The following is a 21,331-nucleotide window of genomic DNA, read 5'->3' as shown; positions in this document are numbered from 1 at the left end:
ACTGGGGAGTTACTCAGTAACGGATTGAGAAACACTGCCTTTAAAAACTGTCATGCTCTGTAGTGTTGACAGTGTAATGAAGGAGAAGTATGTTTCTGTTTCTCACCCGCATTGTTTTGTAACTTTCGTCTTACTCCCTTAAGCAAAGTGAACAAACCTCTAACCTGTGTGGTAGAGGCAACCCTAACGCTGTCCTTTCCCTTTCCCCTAAACCTGAACATGAACTCTTTCTCATCTCAACCTAACAGGTACAGCACCTACCTGGTTTTGGTTCTTGTCTAACTGGGCTTTAACAATAAAAAGGATGCAATTTTGTAGCAGACCTCCATTGTCCTACCAAGAGTTGCTGAATATCTTTTAATCTTGACTAACTATAACAGGTACAGCATCGGTGACTATGAGGTGATAGACGAGGAGACAGGCATCCTGCGGACAGACAGCTGGCTGTACATGCTGGGGGAGACAGTGGGCTCGCCATACCGCTTCAACGCCAGCGGGACAGGGAAGTGGGAGGGCGGCCCCAACAAAGACTCGGTCTACATCACATCTCTATACTTCACCATGACCTCTCTGACCAGTATAGGGTTCGGAAACATCGCCCCCACCACCGACGGAGAGAAGATCTTCGCTGTCGCCATGATGATGATTGGATGTAAGTATATGGGACTACATGTTTTTCTGTCTTGATCTAAGGTGGTGTTTCCCAATCCTCTCCTGGAGTAACCCCAGCCAGTACACATTTGATGCATTCCAGAACTAGCACAGTTGATTTGGGTAATGAGGGGTTTAGGTGGCCATTTGAAACAGCTGTGATAGTTCTGGAATACATTGAACTGTATTGTTGTTTAAGGGCTTGTAAGTAAGCATTTCACAGTGAGGTCTACACCTGTTGCATTCAGCGCATGTGACAAATAAAATGTTATTTGATAAAATATGTGGACTGGCTGTGGGGTACTCGAGGAGAGGTTTAGGAAACACTGATTTAAGTGCCCTCTGTGGCCTTATTGGCATTTTCCCCATGTGGTAGCATTATGAATTAATTAATTAATGAGCCCCTCTCATGTCTCATGATGGAATGTTGTTGTTAGAATTGAATTAATTGGTTATAGATAAGCGAAACACTGGAGTAGCACTGCTTTGGTAATATGAATTGATTAGAGCAACCCATCAGCTCATAGCCCCTTAAACTGTCTGCATCGATGACCCTGCACTCTATCCAGACAGGAAACAGGGAGCACATCAAACACTCTATCGTCCTCAAAACCATGCTCTAACACAATTTCACATCATTATATTTACATGACAAAGGCATGAGCATTTGAAGAGTTTCATTCCAAAGTGCTATATATACATTTTCAGACATTTTGGTAAATACATATATATTTTTTTACAACTTTTGAAAGAGATTGGTGTGTTTTTTCACCATCTAATCATGGCATGGGCTTCTTGAACGATATACATGTATTTGTTTGAAATCTATCACTTGATGGTTTCTTTTCAGAGAGAAAAATAATCATGTTTTGTTGCAAAACGCTATGTATCCACCTCACTCTCAGAGAATAGTACTATAGATTTTATACAGTGAAATGTGACAAATAACTACATTTTTAATAAAGAACTGTACAAATGATACATTTGTGACATCAATATTTAAAAATATATATTTTTAAAGAATCAGTACAGTAATATGAAATCTGTATGTAAAATATTTGCATTTGACATTTTAGTCATTTAACAGATGATCTTATCTAGAGCGACTTACAGTTAGTTCATTCATCTTCAGAAAGCTAGGTGAGAAATCAATATATCACATTCAAATATACAGGATAAGAACATTCCATTCCAGCTAAACAATGGATTTTTGTAATAAAACCCATTTTAATACACAAAAATCTAAAATCTATTAATAAAAAAATCTGAGAATAGCAATATTTGTCCACAAACATGAAGGTACCCATTCCCCAATCTTTTTGGATGAAAAAACACATTGGTGGATATAGTGTTTTGGAACGAAACTCTTCAAATTGTATAGAGCAAGTAATGCGTCTGCCACCCATGAGCTGTTTGAAAGGTTAATTCAGGGTTGATGAGATTCAAGTAGTCTTTCATCTGTCTCATCCTTACTGTATCTCTCAATCTCTTCAACAAAATGGCTGTTGTTACTGTAACTCTGATAATCATGAATATCATATCTGTCAAAGTGGTTATGGAAAGATGTAGGGAATGATCGTACCCCATCCATCCTTTTGTATTCCATCCATCCATTTAATTTCCTCCATCCTATTCAAGTAAGGTTACTTCTAAAGACAGCCAGAGACTGACACACGCAGACAGAAGCATGCAATATAGAGCAGACACGTTCTTTTTTTACCATCAGGCTCATTGGCTCTCAGTTGTGGTAGTAGCAGTGGGGGAGTAGCAGCAGCAGGAGAACCTGGGGAAATATACTAGGCAGTCAGTGGCGGTTGGTGTCTTTCAAGATTAGGGAAGGCATGGTCTTATTTCTATTACAGCATGTTGAATGACTGTCATTCATATTCCATTCACCCAGCTCAATCTAACATCGATAGGTGTAGGCTACTACATGATACTCAAATTTGCCCTATACCCATTATGAGGTTGCCACAACCTAGCCTACGAATTAAAGTTTATAATGTACACTACCATTCAAAAGTTTGGGGTCACTTAGAAATATCCTTGTTTTTGAAAGAAAAGCAAATGTCCATTCAAATAACATCAAATTGATCAGAAATACAGTGTAGACATTGTTAATGTAAATGACTATTGTATCTGGAAACGGCTGGAAATGGCTGCTGTATATATCTACACAGGCATAGGCCCATTATCAGCAACCATCACTCCTGTGTTCCAATGGCACGTTGTGTTAGTTAATCCAAGTTTATCATTTTAAAGGCTAATTGATCATTAAATTATTTTGCAATAATGTTAGCACAGCTGAAAACTGTTGTTCTGATTAAAGATGCAATAAAACGGGTCTTCTTTAAACTAGTTGAGTATCTGGAGCATCAGCATTTGTGGGTTCGATTATAGGCTCAAAATGTCCAGAAATAAATAACTTTCCTCTGAAACTCAGTCCATTCTTGTTCTGAGAAATGAAGGCTATTCCATGTGAGAAATTGCCAAGAAACTGAAGATCTCGTACAACGCTGTGTACTACTCCCTTCACAGAACAGCACAAACTGGCCCTAACCAGAATAGAAAGAGTAGTGGGAGGCCCTGGTGCACAACTGAGCAAGACGACAAGTACATTAGAGTGTCTAGTTTGAGAAACAGACGCCTTACAAGTCCTCAACTGGCAGCTTCATTAAATAGTACCCACAAAACACCAGTCTCAATGTCAACAGTGAAGAGGTGACTCGGGGATGCTGGCCTACTAGGCAGAGTTGCAAAGAAAAAAACATATCTCAGACTGGCCAATAAAAATAAAAGATTTAGCCTCGGAGTCACCTCTTCACTGTTGATGTTGAGACTGGTGTTTTGCGAGTACTATTTAATGAAGCTGCCAGTTGAGGACCTGTGAGGCGTCTGTTTCTCAAACTAGACACTCTAATGTCCTCTTGCTCAGTTGTGCACCGGGGCCTCCCACTCTTTCTATTCTGGTTAGAGACAGTTTGCGCTGTTCTGTGAAGGGAGTAGTACACAGCGTTGTACGAGATCTTCTCGCATGGAATAGCCTTTTCTCAGAACAAGAATAGACTGGCGAGTTTCAGAAGAAAGGTATTTGTTTCTGGACATTTTGAGCCTGTAATCGAACCCACAAATGCTGATGCTCAAGATTCTTGAGAACAGATATAGCCTTTGGTTCACCCCAAACTTGACTGCCCTTGACCAGCACAAAAACATCCTGTGATGTTCTGTATTAGCATCGAATAGCCCCTGCAATATGCAACATTTCAGGGAAGTCAGGAACCAATATACTCAATCAGTTAGGAAAGCTTTTTCAAACAGAAATTTGCTTCCTGTAGCACTAATTCCAAAAGGTTTTGGGACACTGTAAAGTCCATGGAGAATAAGAGCACCTCCTCCCAGCTGCCCACTGCACTGAGGATAGGAAACACTGTCACCACCGATAAATCTACGATAATCGATCATTTCAATAAGCATTTTTCTACGACTGGCCATGCTTTCCACCTGTCTAACCCTACGCCGGCCAACATCTCAGCACCCCCTGCAACAACTTGCCCCAGCCTCCCTCGCTTCTCCTTCACCCAAATCCAGACAGCTGATGTTCTGAAAGAGCTGTCTGGGCCCTCTCTTTCTAAAATGATCCGCCAAAATGGTTGCAACCACTATTACTAGCCTATTCAACCTCTCTTTCATATCGTCTGAGATCCCCAAAGATTGGAAAGCTGCCGCGGTCATCCCCCTCTTCAAAGGGGGAGACACTCTAGACCCAAACTTTTGTAGACCTATATCAATCCTGCCCTGCCTTTCTAAAATCTTCGAAAGCCAACTTAACAAACAGATCAGCGACCATTTTGAATCCCACCGTACCTTCTCCACTATGCAATCTGGTTTCCGAGCTGGTCATGGATGCACCTCAGCCACGCTCAAGGTCCTAAACGATATCATAACTCCATCGATTAAAGACAGTACTGTGCAGCCGTCTTCATCGACCTGGCCAAGGCTTTCGACTCTGTCAATCACCGTATTCTTATCGGCAGACTCAATGGCCTTGGCTTCTCAAATGACTGCCTCGCCTGGTTCACCAACTACTTCTCAGATAGAGTTCAGTGTGTCAAATCGGAGGGCCTGTTGTCCGGACCTCTGGCAGTCTCTATGGGGGTGCCACAGGGTTAAATTCTCGGGACGACTCTTTTCTCTGTATATATAAATGATCTCGCTCTTGCTGCTGGTGATTCTCTGATCCATCTCTATGCAGGCGACACCATTCTGTATACATTTGGCCTTTCTTTGGACACTGTGCTAACAAACCTCCAGACGAGCTTCAACGCCATACAACACTCCTTCTGTGGCCTCCAACTGCTCTTAAATGGTAGTAAATCTAAGTGCATGCTCTTCAACCGATTGCTGCCCTCACCCTCTCGCCCGACTAGCATCACTACTCTGGACGGTTCTGACTTAGAATATGTGGACAACTACAAATACCTAGGTGTCTAGTTAGACTGTAAACTCTCCTTCCAGACTCACATTAAGCATCTCCAATCCTAAATTAAATCTAGAATTGGCTTTCTATTTCGCAACAAAGCCTCCTTCACTCATGCTGCCAAACATAGCCTCTTAAAACTGACTATCCTACTGATCCTTGACTTCAGCGATGTCATTTAGAAAATAGCCTCCAACACTCTACTCTATGATGTAGTCTATCATAGTGCCATCCGTTTTGTCACCAAAGCCCCATATACTACCCACCACTGCGACCTGTATGCTCTCGTTGGCTGACCCTCACTACATATCCGTCGCCAAACCCACTGGCTCCAGGTCTTTTATAAGTCTTTGCTATGTAATGCCCCGCCTTATCTCAGCTCACTGGTCACCAGCAACACCCACACCAACAACACCAGCAGCACTCGCTCCAGCACTTACTTTGGCCACCTTTCCTTCTAATTCTCTGCTGCCAATGACTGGAACAAATTGCAAAAATCACTGAAGCTGGAGACTTATATCTCCCTCACTAACTTTAAGCATCAGCTGTCAGAGCAGCTTAACGATCACTGTACCTGTACACAGCCAATCTGTAAATAGCACACCCAACTACCTCATCCCCATATTATTACTTACCCTCTTGCACCCCAGTATCTCTACTTGCACATCATCATCTGCACATCTATCACTCCAGTGTTAATGCAACATTTTAATTATTTCGCCTCTATGGCCTTTTTATTGCCTTACCTCCCCACTCTTCTACATTTGCACACACTGGACATAGATTTTTCTATTTTTATTTTCTATTCTGTTATTGACTGTACGTTTGTTTATGTGTAGCTCTGTGTTGTTGTTTTTGTCACGCTGCTTTGCTTTATCTTGGCCAGGTCGCAATTGTAAATGAGAACTTGTTCTCAACTGGCCTACCTGGTCAAATAAAGGTGAAATAAATCAAATAAATTCTCAACTAGTCTAAAGAAGGCCAGTTTTATTGCTTCTTTAATCAGAACAACAGTTTTCAGATGTGCTAACTAATTATGTGCTAACTAACATAATTGCAAAACAATTTTCTAATGATCAATTAGCCTTTTCAAATGACAAACTTGGATTAGCTAACACAACGTGCCATTAGAACACAGGAGTGATGGTTGCTGATAATGGGCCTCTGTACGCCTATGTAGATATTCCATAAAACATCAGCCATTTCCAGCTACAATAGTTATTTACAACATTGACAATGTCTACACTGTATTTCTGATCAATTTTATGTTATTTTAATGGACAAAACATTTGCTTTTCTTTCAAAAATAATAACATTTCTAAGTGACCCCAATCTTTTGAACGGTAGCGTAGGTGCACAGGTCGAGAGACAAATTGGAGTAATCAAGGTGACAGACAGTGACAAATTCATTACCGCCTTGCACACTCTTGCCTGTATCTAGCTGATCAGGGGTGTAATCATTAGTCCAAACAGTTGCAAAATGTTTAATTTTGAAACAAAATCACGAGTTTCTATTGGACAAATTCAGTTAGGTCCCTCCCCGTTTTGTTCAGTTTGCGTGCATTTAAGAAACGTTTTGCAATAGAATCGGCGGATTGAATACACCTCTAATTACCAGCACACACATCATTTTCATAGCAGCCACAAACAGCAACATCACTTTATTCATTGTATAAATCTCCTTCTCGCATCTATGCGCTCTCCTCCTCTCACCGTTTCCCTTCACTTGTGGACTTCAGTACACAACACAACAGCTGTCTGTGACCATGCACAAAAACCTCTCCAAGCCAAACCTTCATATCATAACCATTAACCCCTACACAGCCTATATCATTGTCACCATATTAACGTTATAGTCAACAAACTAGAACTAACGCGTTAGTAAACACACAATCAAATCCATGTGTACAATCACGCAGTACAGTGTACAGCAAGCAGTTTAGCAGTTACACCGGTGGCAATAAATTAATATAGCCAAAATCTTGACTTGGAAGAGTTGCAGTGTTAGATAGCCTTAGCCAGCTAGCTAACATAAATAGCATTCCTCTCTGTTTGAGACTCCTAGGTTTTGTAATGAAGTCAATATACCTAGAGGAGGATGGAAAATAGCTGTCCTCTGGCTACACCATGGTGCTACCCTAGAGGGTGCTGTTGAGGCTACTGTAGACCTTAATTGAAAAACTGTGTTTTAATCAGTTATTTGGTATAGTTTTATCTAAAAAATATAAATATATATTTTAATGAAATTCACTGAGTAGGATGTTCCTCCTCTGATGATATCCACTTTATGCATTGCAGGATCAATTGAACTGAGCACTATCATACAATCACTCACTGTCTCAGCTGGTCAGACCATATAACAGAGCCCTATCGAACGTTGTCAAAAGTAGTGCACACATAGGGAACAGGGTGCCATTTGGGATGTGGATCCTGTTTTGCTCACTACTTTACAGCACCTACAGAACAGCGGGTTCAGATGCACTTGCTGCACCTCCTGCATCCGTTTCCATGGTGAAAGACAAAGAGAGATACTTCTGTCAGAGTTACTCGATGCCAGTGAGAGGTACAATGGTTGTACACTTGAAATGATTGATACACACTCCAAGAGTTAGGGTTGTGTATTGCAGGGGTACCCTGATACTATTTAGAATGGCAGCTCACACAAATTTCCTAGGTGGCAAAGGTTCAGATGAATATTATAATTTATTTGCGTAATAACAAATCCCTACCTCGGAACCCATGTTACACCAAACTGTTCAAACTGTTCGCAACCCTCTTGTTGCCGGAGAGAAGAAAAAAACATGTTAAGCTTTTTTATAAGCTAATTTCTTGCAATTCTTCTCATTTTGCCATGGGAAGGAGAGAAAATCTTGCAGTTTTAAAACAAATTTTGTGTCTTATGTCTTATGTGTGTTCATATGATACCAGGAGTCAAGGCCCCTGGGCATGCAATCTGGCCATGATAACTACAAGATTTACACAAATAGAATTCTACTCTATTGATCTGAATCGAAAGAAGCTGAGAAAAGTAACAGAAGATACAAGTGGAATGACTACTGTATGATTCCATCCAGTTTAAACCGTGACTGACTATTCCATTATTCTCACAATTCTATTTTTACCATCTGCGGTGGATTGGTGTTGGCAGCAGCCGAAGATCACATCAGTGACAAGAGGATTATACAGCTGTCTTGTCACTATGGCAACGGTTGGCCTGGGACCTTTTTGGGTTTGTGACAACTGTCTGTTAATTGTCTTCAAAGGAAGACAGCTGTTGGTGTATTCCATTTAAATCACTGTCACCGATAGAGCTGTGGTGCTACACCAAGATCTGATGGATAGGTGGAGAGATTCGGGTGAAAGAGGGATATGCGGTACTAACATATAAACTGAGTATACCAAACACTAGGACCCCCCCCCCACCCCTTAACCGGTCTTGTCTCCTTCATCGACACTGATTGAAGTGGATTTAACAAGTGACATAAATAAGGGATCATAGCTTTCACCTGGTCAGTCTATGTCATGGAAAGAGCACGTGTTCATAATATTTTGTGCGCTCAGTGTATACTGTACCTCAGAATATTAGGACTGTAGGATGCCTAGGAAAAGGATGTTTGGTAACTCTTTACTCTAGGTGTCTGTCTTTGTTATAATGGGTTATGTAGCTGTTATAAAGGCTTTATTTCATAAGGACACCAACAGTAAAGTTTTACCGGATGTTTAATGCATAGTATAGGTACAGTATATTCTGTAGGCTGTCTAATGTTCACCGTATACTGTATGTAAATTTTTTGTGGCTGGTTGCAGTTTGAGTATGAATATTTGCATAATTGTCACATCATATGAAATATTGATTTGCTGATGCATACATATCCCCAGAGCGACAATGACATAGCTGTTGACGAGCCAGCAGCATTGCATTGACCACACACACACACACACACACACACACACACACACACACACACACACACACACACACACACACACACACACACACACACACACACACACACACACACACACACACACACACACACACACACACACTTATCCAGCAGTACTAATTCGCTTCTCACTGCCTTTGATCCCATGCCATACATGTTCAAGGTGTTACCTTGCATCCAGTCCAAGCTCCAGGTTGTTACCTTCCATCCAGTCCAAGCTCCAGGTGTTTATCTTCCAATCAGTCCAAGCTCCAGGTGTTACCTTGCATCCATTCCAATCTCCAGGTATTACCTTCCATCCAGTCCAAGCTCCAGGTGTTACCTTCCATCCATTCCAAGCTCCAGGTGTTACCTTCCATCCAGTCCAAGCTCCAGGTGTTACCTTCCATCCAGTCCAAGCTCCAGGTGTTACCTTCCATCCAGTACAAGCTCCAGGTGTTACCTTCCATCCAGTCCAAGCTCCAGGTGTTACCTTCCATCCAGTCCAAGCTCCAGGTGTTTATCTTCCATCCAGTCCAAGCTCCAGGTGTTTATCTTCCATTCAGTCCAAGTTCCAAGTGTTACCTTCCATCCAGTCCAAGCCCCAGGTATTTATATTCCATCCAGTCCAAGCCCCAGGTGTTTATCTTCCATTCAGTCCAAGCTCCAGGTGTTACCTTCCATTCAGTCCAAGCTCCAGGTGTTTATCTTCCATTCAGTCCAAGCTCCAGGTGTTACCTTCCATCCAGTCCAAGCTCCAGGTGTTACCTTCCATCCAGTCCAAGCTCCAGGTGTTACCTTCCATCCAGTCCAAGCTCCAGGTGTTTATCTTCCATCCAGTCCAAGCTCCAGGTGTTTATCTTCCATTCAGTCCAAGTTCCAAGTGTTACCTTCCATCCAGTCCAAGCCCCAGGTATTTATATTCCATCCAGTCCAAGCCCCAGGTGTTTATCTTCCATTCAGTCCAAGCCCCAGGTGTTACCTTGCATCCAGTCCAAGCATCCCTAGTAACATGTCTTACTCTGCATTTACATTTTTCATTTAGCAGACAGTCTTACCCAGAGCAACTTAAGCAGGCTTTATGAGGATATTGACTGGATGTTGTAGAGTCTAACCCAGTGGGTAGAGTCTAAAACTGGTTGCAGTTACAGTATATCAGGCGAATGTCTTTGGTCAGGTTGTATATTGAGAGGGATTTTGATATTGTAATTATTAAGGACACTTTTTATATATCTATTAGTGACCATGCAGAAAACATGTCTTTACCTGATTATAATCTGTTTTTTCTGACCACAACCACATTATTACATTTTTCAGGCACCTCTGTCATCATAAATAGAGAGAGAGAGAGAGCTCTAGTCTACAGTTGAGAGGATAGAGAGAGCTCTAGTCTACAGTAGAGAGGATAGAGAGAGCTCTAGTCTACAGTAGAGAGGAGTACTGGAATCAGATGGACTTTGTAGTATCTGATCTTCATCTTCAAACGCAGCAGTGACAACCTGATGATATAATATTCTGTCACATGCGCAATGTAGACAGCACACAGCATGCAGGAAAAATGTAACCTTTATTTATGCAGAGAAGTCCCATTCAGCCGTGCTTCAAATCTGCTGGCAGAATTACTCTTTTATAGCAAACGGACAGACAGAAAGGATTTTGCATGTTGCTGTAGGGCTCTTTCGATAAGAACAGCTCCAAGCTTAGTTTTGTATGACAATAAGGGATATCGCACCAATATGAGACAATTTTGTATTTTCGTAATGAATGGTAGGGACACCATTTTACAATAACAGTTTTGTTTTAGAAAGCTACAAAAAAATGAATTGTGAGTGTTAGTTCATGAAGGACGGGGGTGGGGGAGATTATTTCAAATACTCTTTGAAGAGGTAGGGTTTCAGATGTTTTTGGGAAGATTGGCAGGGGCTCTGCTGTCCTAGCTTCTGGGGGAAGCTGGCTCCACCATTGAGGTGCCAGGACAGAGAATAACTTGGACTGGGATGAGCGGGAGCTGCCTTCCCGTAGGGGTGAGTGGGCCAAGAGACCAGAAGTGGCAGAACGGAGTGCTAGGGTTAGAATGTAGGGTTTGAGCCTGAGAGGGTGAAGGTGGATCTGATGGTTCACGGTGTTGAAACCAGCAGATAGATCTAGGAGGATGAGAACAGAGGATAGACAATTAGCGGCTTAGACTAACAGTGAAATGCTTGTTTACGGCTTTTTCGAACAATGCAGAGAGAAAAATAGAAAAATAATAGGAATAAATCCACAATGAGTAACTATAACCTGGCTATATACATGGGGTAACAGTACCGTGTTGACGTGCAGGGGTATGAGGTAATTGAGGTAGATAAAAGTGCATTCGTAAAGTATTCAGACCCCTAGACTTTTTCCACATTTTGTTACATCACAGCCTTATTCTAAAATTTATTAAATAGTTTTTGTTCTTCATCAATCTACACACAATACCCCATAATGACAAGGCAAATGTATTAAAAATAAAAAACGGAAAAATGACATTTACATAAGTAATCAGACCCTTTACTCAGAACTTTGTTGAAGCACCTTTGGCAGCTATTACAGACCCAGGTCTTCTTGGGTATGACGAGGGAAGCTTGGCAGACCTGTATTTGGGGAGTTTCTCCCATTCTCTGCAGATCCTCTCAAGCTCTGTCAGGTTGGATGGGGAGCGTCGCTTCACAGCTATTTTCAGGTCTCTCCAGAGATGTTTGATCGGGTTCAAGTCCGGGCTCTGGCTGGGGCACTCCAGGACATTCAGAGACTTGTCCTGAAGCCACTCCTGCTTGGCTGTGTGTTTAGGGTCATTGTCCTGTTGGAAGGTGAACCTTCACCCCCAGTCTGACTTCCTGAGCACTGTGGGGCAGGTTTTCATCAAGGATCTCTCTTTACTTTGCTCCATTCATCTTTCCATCGATCCTGACTAGTCTCCCAGTCCCTGCAGCTGAAAACTATCCCCACAGCATGATGCTGCCACCACCATGCTTCACTGTAGGGATGATGCCAGGTTTCCTACAGACGTGATGCTTGGCATTCAGGCCGAAGAATTCGATCTTGGTTTCATCAGACCAGACCGTGTTTCTCATGGTCTGAGAGTCCTTTAGGTGTATTTTAGCAAACTTAAAGCATGTGTCTTTTAGTGAGGAATGACTTCCGTCTGGCCACTCTACCATAAATGCCTGATTGGTGAAGTGCTGCAGAGATGGTTGTCCTTCTGGATGGTTCTCCCATCTCCACAGAGGAACTCTAGAGCTCTCTCAGAGTGACCATAGGGTTCTTGGTCACCTCCCTGACTAAGGCCCTTCTCCCCCGATTGCTCAGTTTGGCCGGGCTGCCAGCTCTAGTAAAACTTGGAGGCCACTGTGTTCTCCCAGTTCCTGCAGAATGATGGAGGCTACTGTGTTCTTGGGGACCATCAATGCTGCAGAAATGTGTTGCTTCCCCAGATCTGTGCCTCAACACAATCCTGTCTCAGAGCTCTATGGACAATTCCTTCGACCTCATGGCCTGGTTTTTGCTCTGACATGCACTGTCAACTATGGGAACTTATATAGACAGGTCCCTTTGCAAATCATGTCCAATCAATTGAATTTACCACAAGTGGACTCCAATCAAGTTGCAGAAACAACTCAAGGAATCCGGAAGCTCCTGATGCTCAATTTCGAGTCTCATAGCAAAGGGTCTGAATACTTATAGAAATAAGGTATTTCTGTGTTTCTAAAAACCTGTTTTCGCTTTGTCATTATGGGGTATTGTGTGTAGATTGATATGGAAAACAAATCATTTAATCAATTTTAGAATAAGGCTGTAATGTAACAAAATGTGGAAAAGGGGAAGGGGTCTGAATACTTTCCGAATGCACTGTATGTACATATAAGTAGGGGTCAAGTGACTAGGCAACAGGATAGATAATAAACAGTAGCAGCAGCATATGTGATGAGTCAAAATAGTTAAGGCACTGACAGAGAGATGGGGTGGCCCATTCATTTTCAATGAAGGTTAGGCAGGGGGAAAAACTCTATCAAGGCGGAGCGGTTGGCGGTGCTCGGGCCCATGGAAGCCGCTCAGCCGAGATGGAGAAAATAGGATTTTGCTCTATTTTTCAAGTTGTGCCGGCATTGTTTTCCAATCACAGTATAAAACGTAGCCTGCGTTGTGATACCTCAGCACGTATGTCCAACAGTGGGACCAGCTAACTTGCCGAATCTAGTTAGCTAGCTGGCTAACACTATCAGTTTACAGTCTCACGTTTAACAATAAAAATCCATGTTTTCAAATCCATTTTTTATTAGTAATTCTGTTGCATGTAAATATGTTTTTATGCCTGAGTATGTTGTTAAAGCAATCATTTTTTTGCACGTTAATAACAGTTTATTTTGTTGCTACGGGCACTGGCGGCTGTCACCCTTGTGTATGTGTGTGCGTGCATGCTAAGCCGCTTTGACTAGAGGGAAAAGTGGTGTACTTGGCGGGGTACTCTGCGATATTCCGCTGTCTGTCTGAAAAGTGCTTTTGTGCAAAAAGGGTCAATGCAGATAATCTGGGTAGCTCTTTTGATAAATGATTTAGCAGTCTTATGGCTTGGGGATAGAAGCTGTTCAGGGTCCGGTTGGTTCCAGACTTGGTGGATCGGTACTGTTTGCCAGAGAACAGTATATGACTTGGGTAGCTGGAGTCTTTGAACATTTTTAGGGCCTTCCTCTTACACTGCCTGGTATAAAGGTCCTGGACGATAGTGAGCTTGGCCCCAGTGATGTACTGGGCCATACACACTACCCTCCGTAACGTCTTGCGGTCGAAAGCCATACCAAGCAGTTGCCATACCAAGCGGTGATGCAGCCAGTCAACATGCTCTCAATGGTGCAGCTGTAGAACTTTTTGAGTATTTGAGGGCCCATGCCAAATCTTTTCAGCCTCCTGAGGGGGAAGAGGCGTTGTCGTGCCTTCTTCACGACTGTGTTGATGTGTGTGAAGCATGTTAATTCCTTAGTGATGTGGACACACAGGAACTCAAGGAAATCCACTCCACAAGTGCCCCGTCGATATGGATGGGGGCGTGCTTGGCCCTATGAATACCCTCTTCATAATGTATTATAGGCATATTTACAACGATATTCATAGGAAATGTTAAGTTAATTTGTACTGTATGCCTTTTCATACATGAATGTCGGGGATATTATGGGCACATCAATTCATGTACATTCCCAGGTTTTTTTGTCTCTGTGGATGGTAGCTGTTCTCTGTCTGAGTCATACATGTCCTATTAGCTCAGGTCTTTGAGGTAGGTGTTTGAGGTTAGAGCATTGTGCCAGTAACCAACACGTCGCTAGTTCGAATCCCAGAGCCGACAAGGTGAAAAATCTTTCGATGTGTCCTTGAGCAAGGCACTTAACACTAATTGCTCCAGGGTCGGCGTTGATAATTGCTGAGCTTGGCCGTGACCCGTCTGCTAGGGTGTCTCAAGGAGACTTGGGATATGCAAAAAACACATTTCCAAATCACATGTGTATAATACACACTTGTACATGTATTAAATTGGACAAATATAAGAGCCCAACAAATTATTATTGTTGTTATGATTCTGTGCTCAGGAAATAACAGTATAGTTTATATGGCTAGGCTGCTTTGAGAAATGGCTTCTATTGTAGTGGTGACAGGTCCTTACTCATGATCTACTGCTCCCCCCCACCCCCTTTCCCAGTGAAGAGGTGTTGATGTCGGTCTACCCCTATTGAGAGAGGGGCAATTAAATGTTTTGCATACCTGTGGTATACCACGGCTGTCAGCCAATCAGCATTCAGGGCTCGAACCACCCAGTTTATAATAACTTTTCTTCTAAAGTAAAACCATACCTCCTCGCATTTATTTTAGCTAAAATAAGCATGAAATTCAAATAGCTTTTTACAGAAAACTGACAAAACCCTCCATTTCCCAGTTTGAGTAGAACTAATTGGTAAGGCATACGGCTATTGTTATTCTGCAGAGAGCAGGGATTGGTTCTAAAGCATAGAATGTGTATGTGTGCACATGTGAGAGAGAGTGAGAGCTGACCTTTTCGAACCTTTTTTACTACTATATTTTCTTAACTCAATTTTCTTAAAACTACATGGTTGGTTAAGGGCTTGTAAGTAAGCATTTCACGGTAAGGTCTACACCTGTAGACCTTACTCCCCAGAACACACACAAGCTCTACCCTAACAGGTTCGCACATCCCCACACACATATTCCACTAATTAACAATAGTGAAAGATGACTACCATGTATATTTTCACTGTTCTAATTACGTTGGCAGTTTATAATAGCAATAAGGGACCTCAGGGCTTTGTGATATATGGCCAATATACCTGAGGGCTTTATCCAGGCACTCCGCGTTGTGTCTTGATAAGAATAGCCCTTAGCTGTGATATTGGCCATATACCACACCTCATCAGGCATTATTACTTTAATTTACTGTACATCATTAAGCGGAAGGATCGTATTGTGGATCTAATGCAATGATAGCAATTTGAAGTGTCATATATATACAGTAGATCAGTATTCAGATAGAAACACAGTACATCGGAGTGTATCTGCCAGGAGATGAGTGACGTCTGTTGTCATGGATCATAGTGACGACAACACTTTATCGCTACGCCCTGATGACACTGAGGCTATCACACACACGCACGCATGCACACACACGCACACACACACACACACACACACACGCACACGCACACGCACACACACACACACACACACACACACACACACACACACACACACACACACACACACACACACACACACACACACACACACACACACACACACACACACACACACACACACACACACACACACTCACACAGGAAAAATATATACAAACCAGTGTGGCTGCACTCTGAAGTGGGGAGAGAAATGACATTTACATTTTATTAACTGCTATCTCCTGCTGCAATGATGTGATCATTTTGTGGTACGATCCCTCCTTTGTCAAACACTGTTGTACTTTGTCAAATACTTTGAGCATTGCAGAATGTTATAGGTGGTGTTTGGTTTGGAAAATAGTAGCATCAATGTCTCGCAAAGTTATCATCTTCCAGAAAAATGTGTGTAACCGGTGTGTATTGCACTGAAACAATATGAAGAAGTCCAGAGATTACTGTGATCCACAGCTCAAAATAAGGAAATTGCCACGGCTACAATAAGCTATTAATTTGTCTGAAATGTTCTTTCTGCAATCATGACATTAATTGACATTTTATGGCAGGCAACCTTACTCAATGAGACGCCCTTCACGCTTTAGCTTGAAGAAACGGGTTTGGATTCCTTTTAGCAAAAATAAGCATGAAATTCAAATAGCTTTTTACACAGAAAACTGACCAAATCCTCCATTTCCCAATTAGAGTAGAACTAATTGGTAAGGCATACGGCTATTGTTATTCTGCAGAGAGCAGGGATTGGTTCTAAAGCATAGAACATTTGAATATGTGCACGTGTGAGAGAAAGAGCGAGAGCTGACCTTTTCAATCAGATGCAGTTCTATCAACATTCGCAGTCTTGTTAAACCTTGTTACACTTCACATAGTCTATCCATTGACAGCCCATAGAATGGCTTCTCTCCTCACCTTATAGCAGCTTTACTGTAGGAGTTGGCTATACAGCACAAAACGATCTGGGACCAGGCTACTACTCTGCTGAGACTGAAAAATGTGGATTGCTTCCCACTCCAGGGTTGTGTCCCTAATGGCACCCTATTCCCTGTACACTACTTCTGATCAGAGCCCATAGTTGTAGCCTGGTCCCAGATCTGTTTGTACTGTATAGCCAGCTCATACGGTTGTTGTCCGGCTATTCAGCACCAACCGATCTGGGACCATAAGCAGAGCAGTCCTCTGCAAGCAGAGCAGTCCTCCCACTGTATTACAGGTTGTGTAATCTTCTGGTTCTTATTTGGCAGCATGTCTACAAGTTTTAGAGTGGAATCAGCTAAATGGACTCCTACTCCACATTTTGTATTTTTATGCTTTAAAAATACAAAATGTGGAGTAGGAGTCCATTTATCAACTGGGTGGTTTCAAACCCTGAATGCTGATTGGCTGACAGCCGTGGTATATCGGACCATATACCACAGGTATGACAAAACATTTATTTTTACTGCTCTAATTACGTTGGTAACCACTTTGTAATAGCAATAAGGCACCTCTGGGGTTTGTGGTATATGGCCAATATACCACGGCTAAGGGCTGTGTCGTGCCTAAGAACAGACTTTAGCCGTGGTACATTGGCCATAAACCACAAACCCCAGAGGTGCCTTATTGCTTAATTAGACAGACAAGAAACAGAGCTGCCTTCCCGTAGGTACTGTATGTATCACAGGAGGCTGATGGCAGCTTAATTGGGGAGTACAGGCTTATGGTAATGACTGGAGCGGAATCAGTGGAATGGTATCAAATACATCAAACACATTGTTTCCATGTATTTGATGACATTCCATTCGCGCTGTTATTATGAGCCGTCTTTCCCTCATCCGCCTCCACTGACATGTATAGGAGTGAGGTGACATCACCATATATTTATACAGAGTAGCGGCAGCATATATGATGGTTTTATGTGAGTGGGTGTGGTGTGCGTGTGTGTAGAGTCAGTATAAATGTATGTGCATATTATGTGTGTGTGAGAAAATTATGAAGTGAGTGTGAGTGTAGGGCCCTGTGAGTACATAAAGACAGTGCAAAAGTTAAATAAAACAACGGTCAACTCAGCCATTTAATTAGCTATTTAGCAGTCTTATGGCTTGGGGATAGAAGATGTTCAGGAGCCTGTTGGTGTCAGACTTGATGCACCAGTATCACTTGCTGTGTGGAAGTAGAGAGAACAGTCTAGAGTTTTGGTAGCTGGAGTCTTGAACGATTTTCCGGACTTTCCTTTCACACCGCCTGATATAGAGGTCCTGAGGCCACCATCTGTAGCGCCATGCCACATAGGCAGGCTATTGCTACTAGCCATGATATCAAGATTATAGTTTGAACCATGTTTTGAGGCTATACAGTGTTTGTATACATTTACATTGTTTAAAAACAAAGTAGTAAAACAAGCTCATATTTTGGGTTTTGATCAGGTACGACAATTGAAATAAGCTCATGAGGCATGTACAGTCATGGCCAAAAGTTTTGTGAATGACACAAATATTAATTTCCACAAAATTTGCTGCTTCAGTGTCTTTAGATATTTTATTCAGATGTTACTATGGAATACTGAAGTATAACTACAAGCATTTCATAAGTGTCAAAGGCTTTTATTGACAATTACATGAAGTTGATGCAAAGAGTCAATATTTGCAGTGTTGACCCTTTTTAAAGACCTCTGCAATCCGCCCTGGCATGCTGTCAATTAACGTCTGGGCCACATCCTGACTGATGGCATGCTTGGAGTTTCTCAGAATTTGTGGGATTTTGTTTGTCCACCCGCCTCTTGAGGATTGACCACAAGTTCTCAATGGGATTAAGGTCTGGGGAGTTTCCTGGCCATGGACCCAAAATATCGATGTTTTGTTCCCCGAGCCACTTAGATATCACGTTTGCCTTATGGCAAGGTGCTCCATCATGCTGGGAAAAGGCATTGTTCGTCACCAAACTGTTCCTGGATGGTTTGGAGAAGTTGCTCTCGGAGGATGTGTTGGTACCATTCTTTATTCATGGCTGTGCTCTTAGGCAAAATTGTGAGTGAGCCCACTCCCTTGGCTGAGAAGCAACCCCACACATGAATGGTCTCAGGATGCTTTACTGTTGGCATGACATAGGACTTATGATAGCGCTCACCTTGTCTTCTCCAGACAAGCTTTTTTTCCAGGTGCCCCAAACAATCGGAAAGGGGATTCATCAGAGAAAATGACTTTACCCCAGTCCTCAGCAGTCCAATCCCTGTACCTTTTGCAGAATATCAGTCTGTCCCTGATGCTTCTTTTCTGCCCTTCTTGACACCAAGCCATCCTCCAAAAGTCTTCGCCTCACTGTGTGTGCAGATACACTCACACCTGCCTGCTGCCATTCCTGTGCAAGCTCTGTACTGGTGGTGCCCCGATCCCGCAGCTAAATCAACTTTAGGAGACGGTCCTGGCGCTTGCTGGACTTTCTTGGGCACCCTGAAGCCTTCTTCACAACATTTGAACCGCTCTCCTTGAAGTTCTTGATGATCTGATAAATGGTTGATTTAGGGTGCAATCTTACTGGCAACAATATCCTTGTCTGTGAAAACCCTTTTTATGCAAAGCAATGATGACGGCACGTGTTTCCTTGCAGGTAACCATGGTTGACAGAGGAAGAACAATGATTCCAAACACCACCCTCCTTTTGAAGCTTCCAGTCTGTTATTTGAACTCAATCAGCATGACAGAGTGATCTCCAGCCTTGTCCTTGTCAACACTCACACCTGTGTTAACGAGAGAATCACAGACATGATGTCAGCTGGTCCTTTTGTGGCAGGGCTGAAATGCAGTGGAAATGTTTTTTGGGGATTCAGTTCTTTTGCATGGCAAAGACGGACTTTGCAATTAATTGCAATTCATCTGATCACTCTTCATAACATTCTGGAGTATATGCAAATTGCCATCATACAAACTGAGGCAGCAGACTTTGTGAAAATTAATATTTGTGTCATTCTCAAAACTTTTGGCCAACTGTATAAGTTATATTCTTCAAGAATCAATGGGTATATATCATTAATGTAAAAGTAAAAAAAATCGAATCAAAGTTTATTGGTCCATACACAGATTTGCAGATGTTATCGCATGTGCAGCAAAATGCTTTTGTTTCTAGCTCCAACAGTGCAGTAATAAAACCTATAAAAGAATATTAACAAGACGCACGTAAAGTGAAAGATTAAGAAATATTAGAACGAGCAATGTCAGAGTCCGGAATATATGTACTAGGAAATCGTGATGGATACAAGCGAAATGGAGTAGGCAGGTAGGCCTATGCGAATTGTGAATAATGCAAAAGCACGACGAGTAGACCATTTAGAAACCTTTTATGGATAGGCTACTTCTAATGCATGGCCAGGATAACAAATAAATCCGACGCATTATTGTGAAACCAGCTTTCGTTAAAGTAGGGTAAGGCTAGCCTATAGCCTACTGAGGGCTAGCCTACTGAGGGCTAGCCTACTGAGGGCTAGCCTACTGCGTAACGGGCTTTGCAGGCGTTGTCTCCTCACTTGCGGAATAAATGTAATTCAACCGCTGAAAGCCCTCCAACTGGCTGGCCAACAGATTTTCATTTGAGTTTTCATTCAATAGAATTTCCAGTACATTTATCTTAAGCCATCCCTTTAAATGCAGTGCACCTTTTAGTTAGAATTTTGTCAACAGTGAAAGAAATCCATCTGAATATATTTTCTGAATATATTTGTCTCTGTTTCATCACCAATTGGTAGATTTGTCGATTATTTAGTGTTAAGAAAGTACAGTATCTTTCTTTATGAAAGAAAGAAAACAGTGGTTTAATTCATTCAGATAATTGCCACATTCAGTTCTTCTTGTTGGAAGATTAGTGTACATAAACTCAGCCAAAAAATAAACGTCTCTTTTTCAGGACCCTGTCTTTCAAAAATAATTCGTAAAAATCCAAACAACTTCACAGATCCTCATTGTAAAGGGTTTAAACACTGTTTCCCATGCATGTTCAATGAACCATAAACAATTAATGAACATGCACCTGTGGAACGGTCGTTAAGACAGCAATTAAGGTCACAGTTATGAAAACTTAGGACACTAAAGAGGCCTTTCTACTGACTCTGAAAAACACCAAAAGAAAGATGCCTAGGTCCCTGCTCATCTGCGTGAACATGCCTTAGGCATGTGGACTGCAGATGTGGCCAGGGCACTAAATTACAATGTCTGTACTGTGTGATGCCTAAGACAGCGCTACAGGAAGACAGGACGGACAGCTGATCGTCCTCGCAGTGGCAGACCACGTGTAACAACACCTGCACAGGATTGGTACATCCGAACATCACATCTGCTTGGACAGGTACAGGATGGCAAAAACAACTGCCCGAGTTACACCAGGAACGCACAATCCCTCCATCAGTGCTCAGACTGTCTGCAATAGGCTGAGAGAGGCTGGACTGAGGGCTTGTAGGCCTGTTGTAAGGCAGGTCCTCAACAGACATAACCGGCAACAACGTCGCCTATGGGTACAAACCCACCGTCACTGGACCAGACAGGACTGGCAAAAAGTGCTCTTCACTGATGAGTTGCGGCTTTGTCTCACCAGGGGTGATG

General features: G+C 42.3%; 1 protein-coding gene across 1 annotated transcript in view; it reads left to right on the top strand.

Annotated features, from left to right (window-relative positions):
- kcnh1a (potassium voltage-gated channel, subfamily H (eag-related), member 1a) overlaps positions 1 to 21,331 on the top strand; it is an 87,495-nt gene that overhangs the window by 22,739 nt on the left and 43,425 nt on the right. The window contains exon 9 of the mRNA XM_020493947.2: positions 381 to 652. Coding sequence (XP_020349536.1) covers positions 381 to 652 — 272 coding nt within the window. The remainder of the gene's footprint in view (positions 1 to 380; positions 653 to 21,331) is intronic.

This window comes from Oncorhynchus kisutch, linkage group LG11 (genome assembly GCF_002021735.2).
Source record: "Oncorhynchus kisutch isolate 150728-3 linkage group LG11, Okis_V2, whole genome shotgun sequence".
In the NCBI taxonomy this organism is placed as follows: Eukaryota; Metazoa; Chordata; class Actinopteri; order Salmoniformes; family Salmonidae; genus Oncorhynchus; species Oncorhynchus kisutch.
Note: the sequence above shows the minus strand (reverse complement) of the source record. Positions and strands in the feature narration are given on the sequence as shown.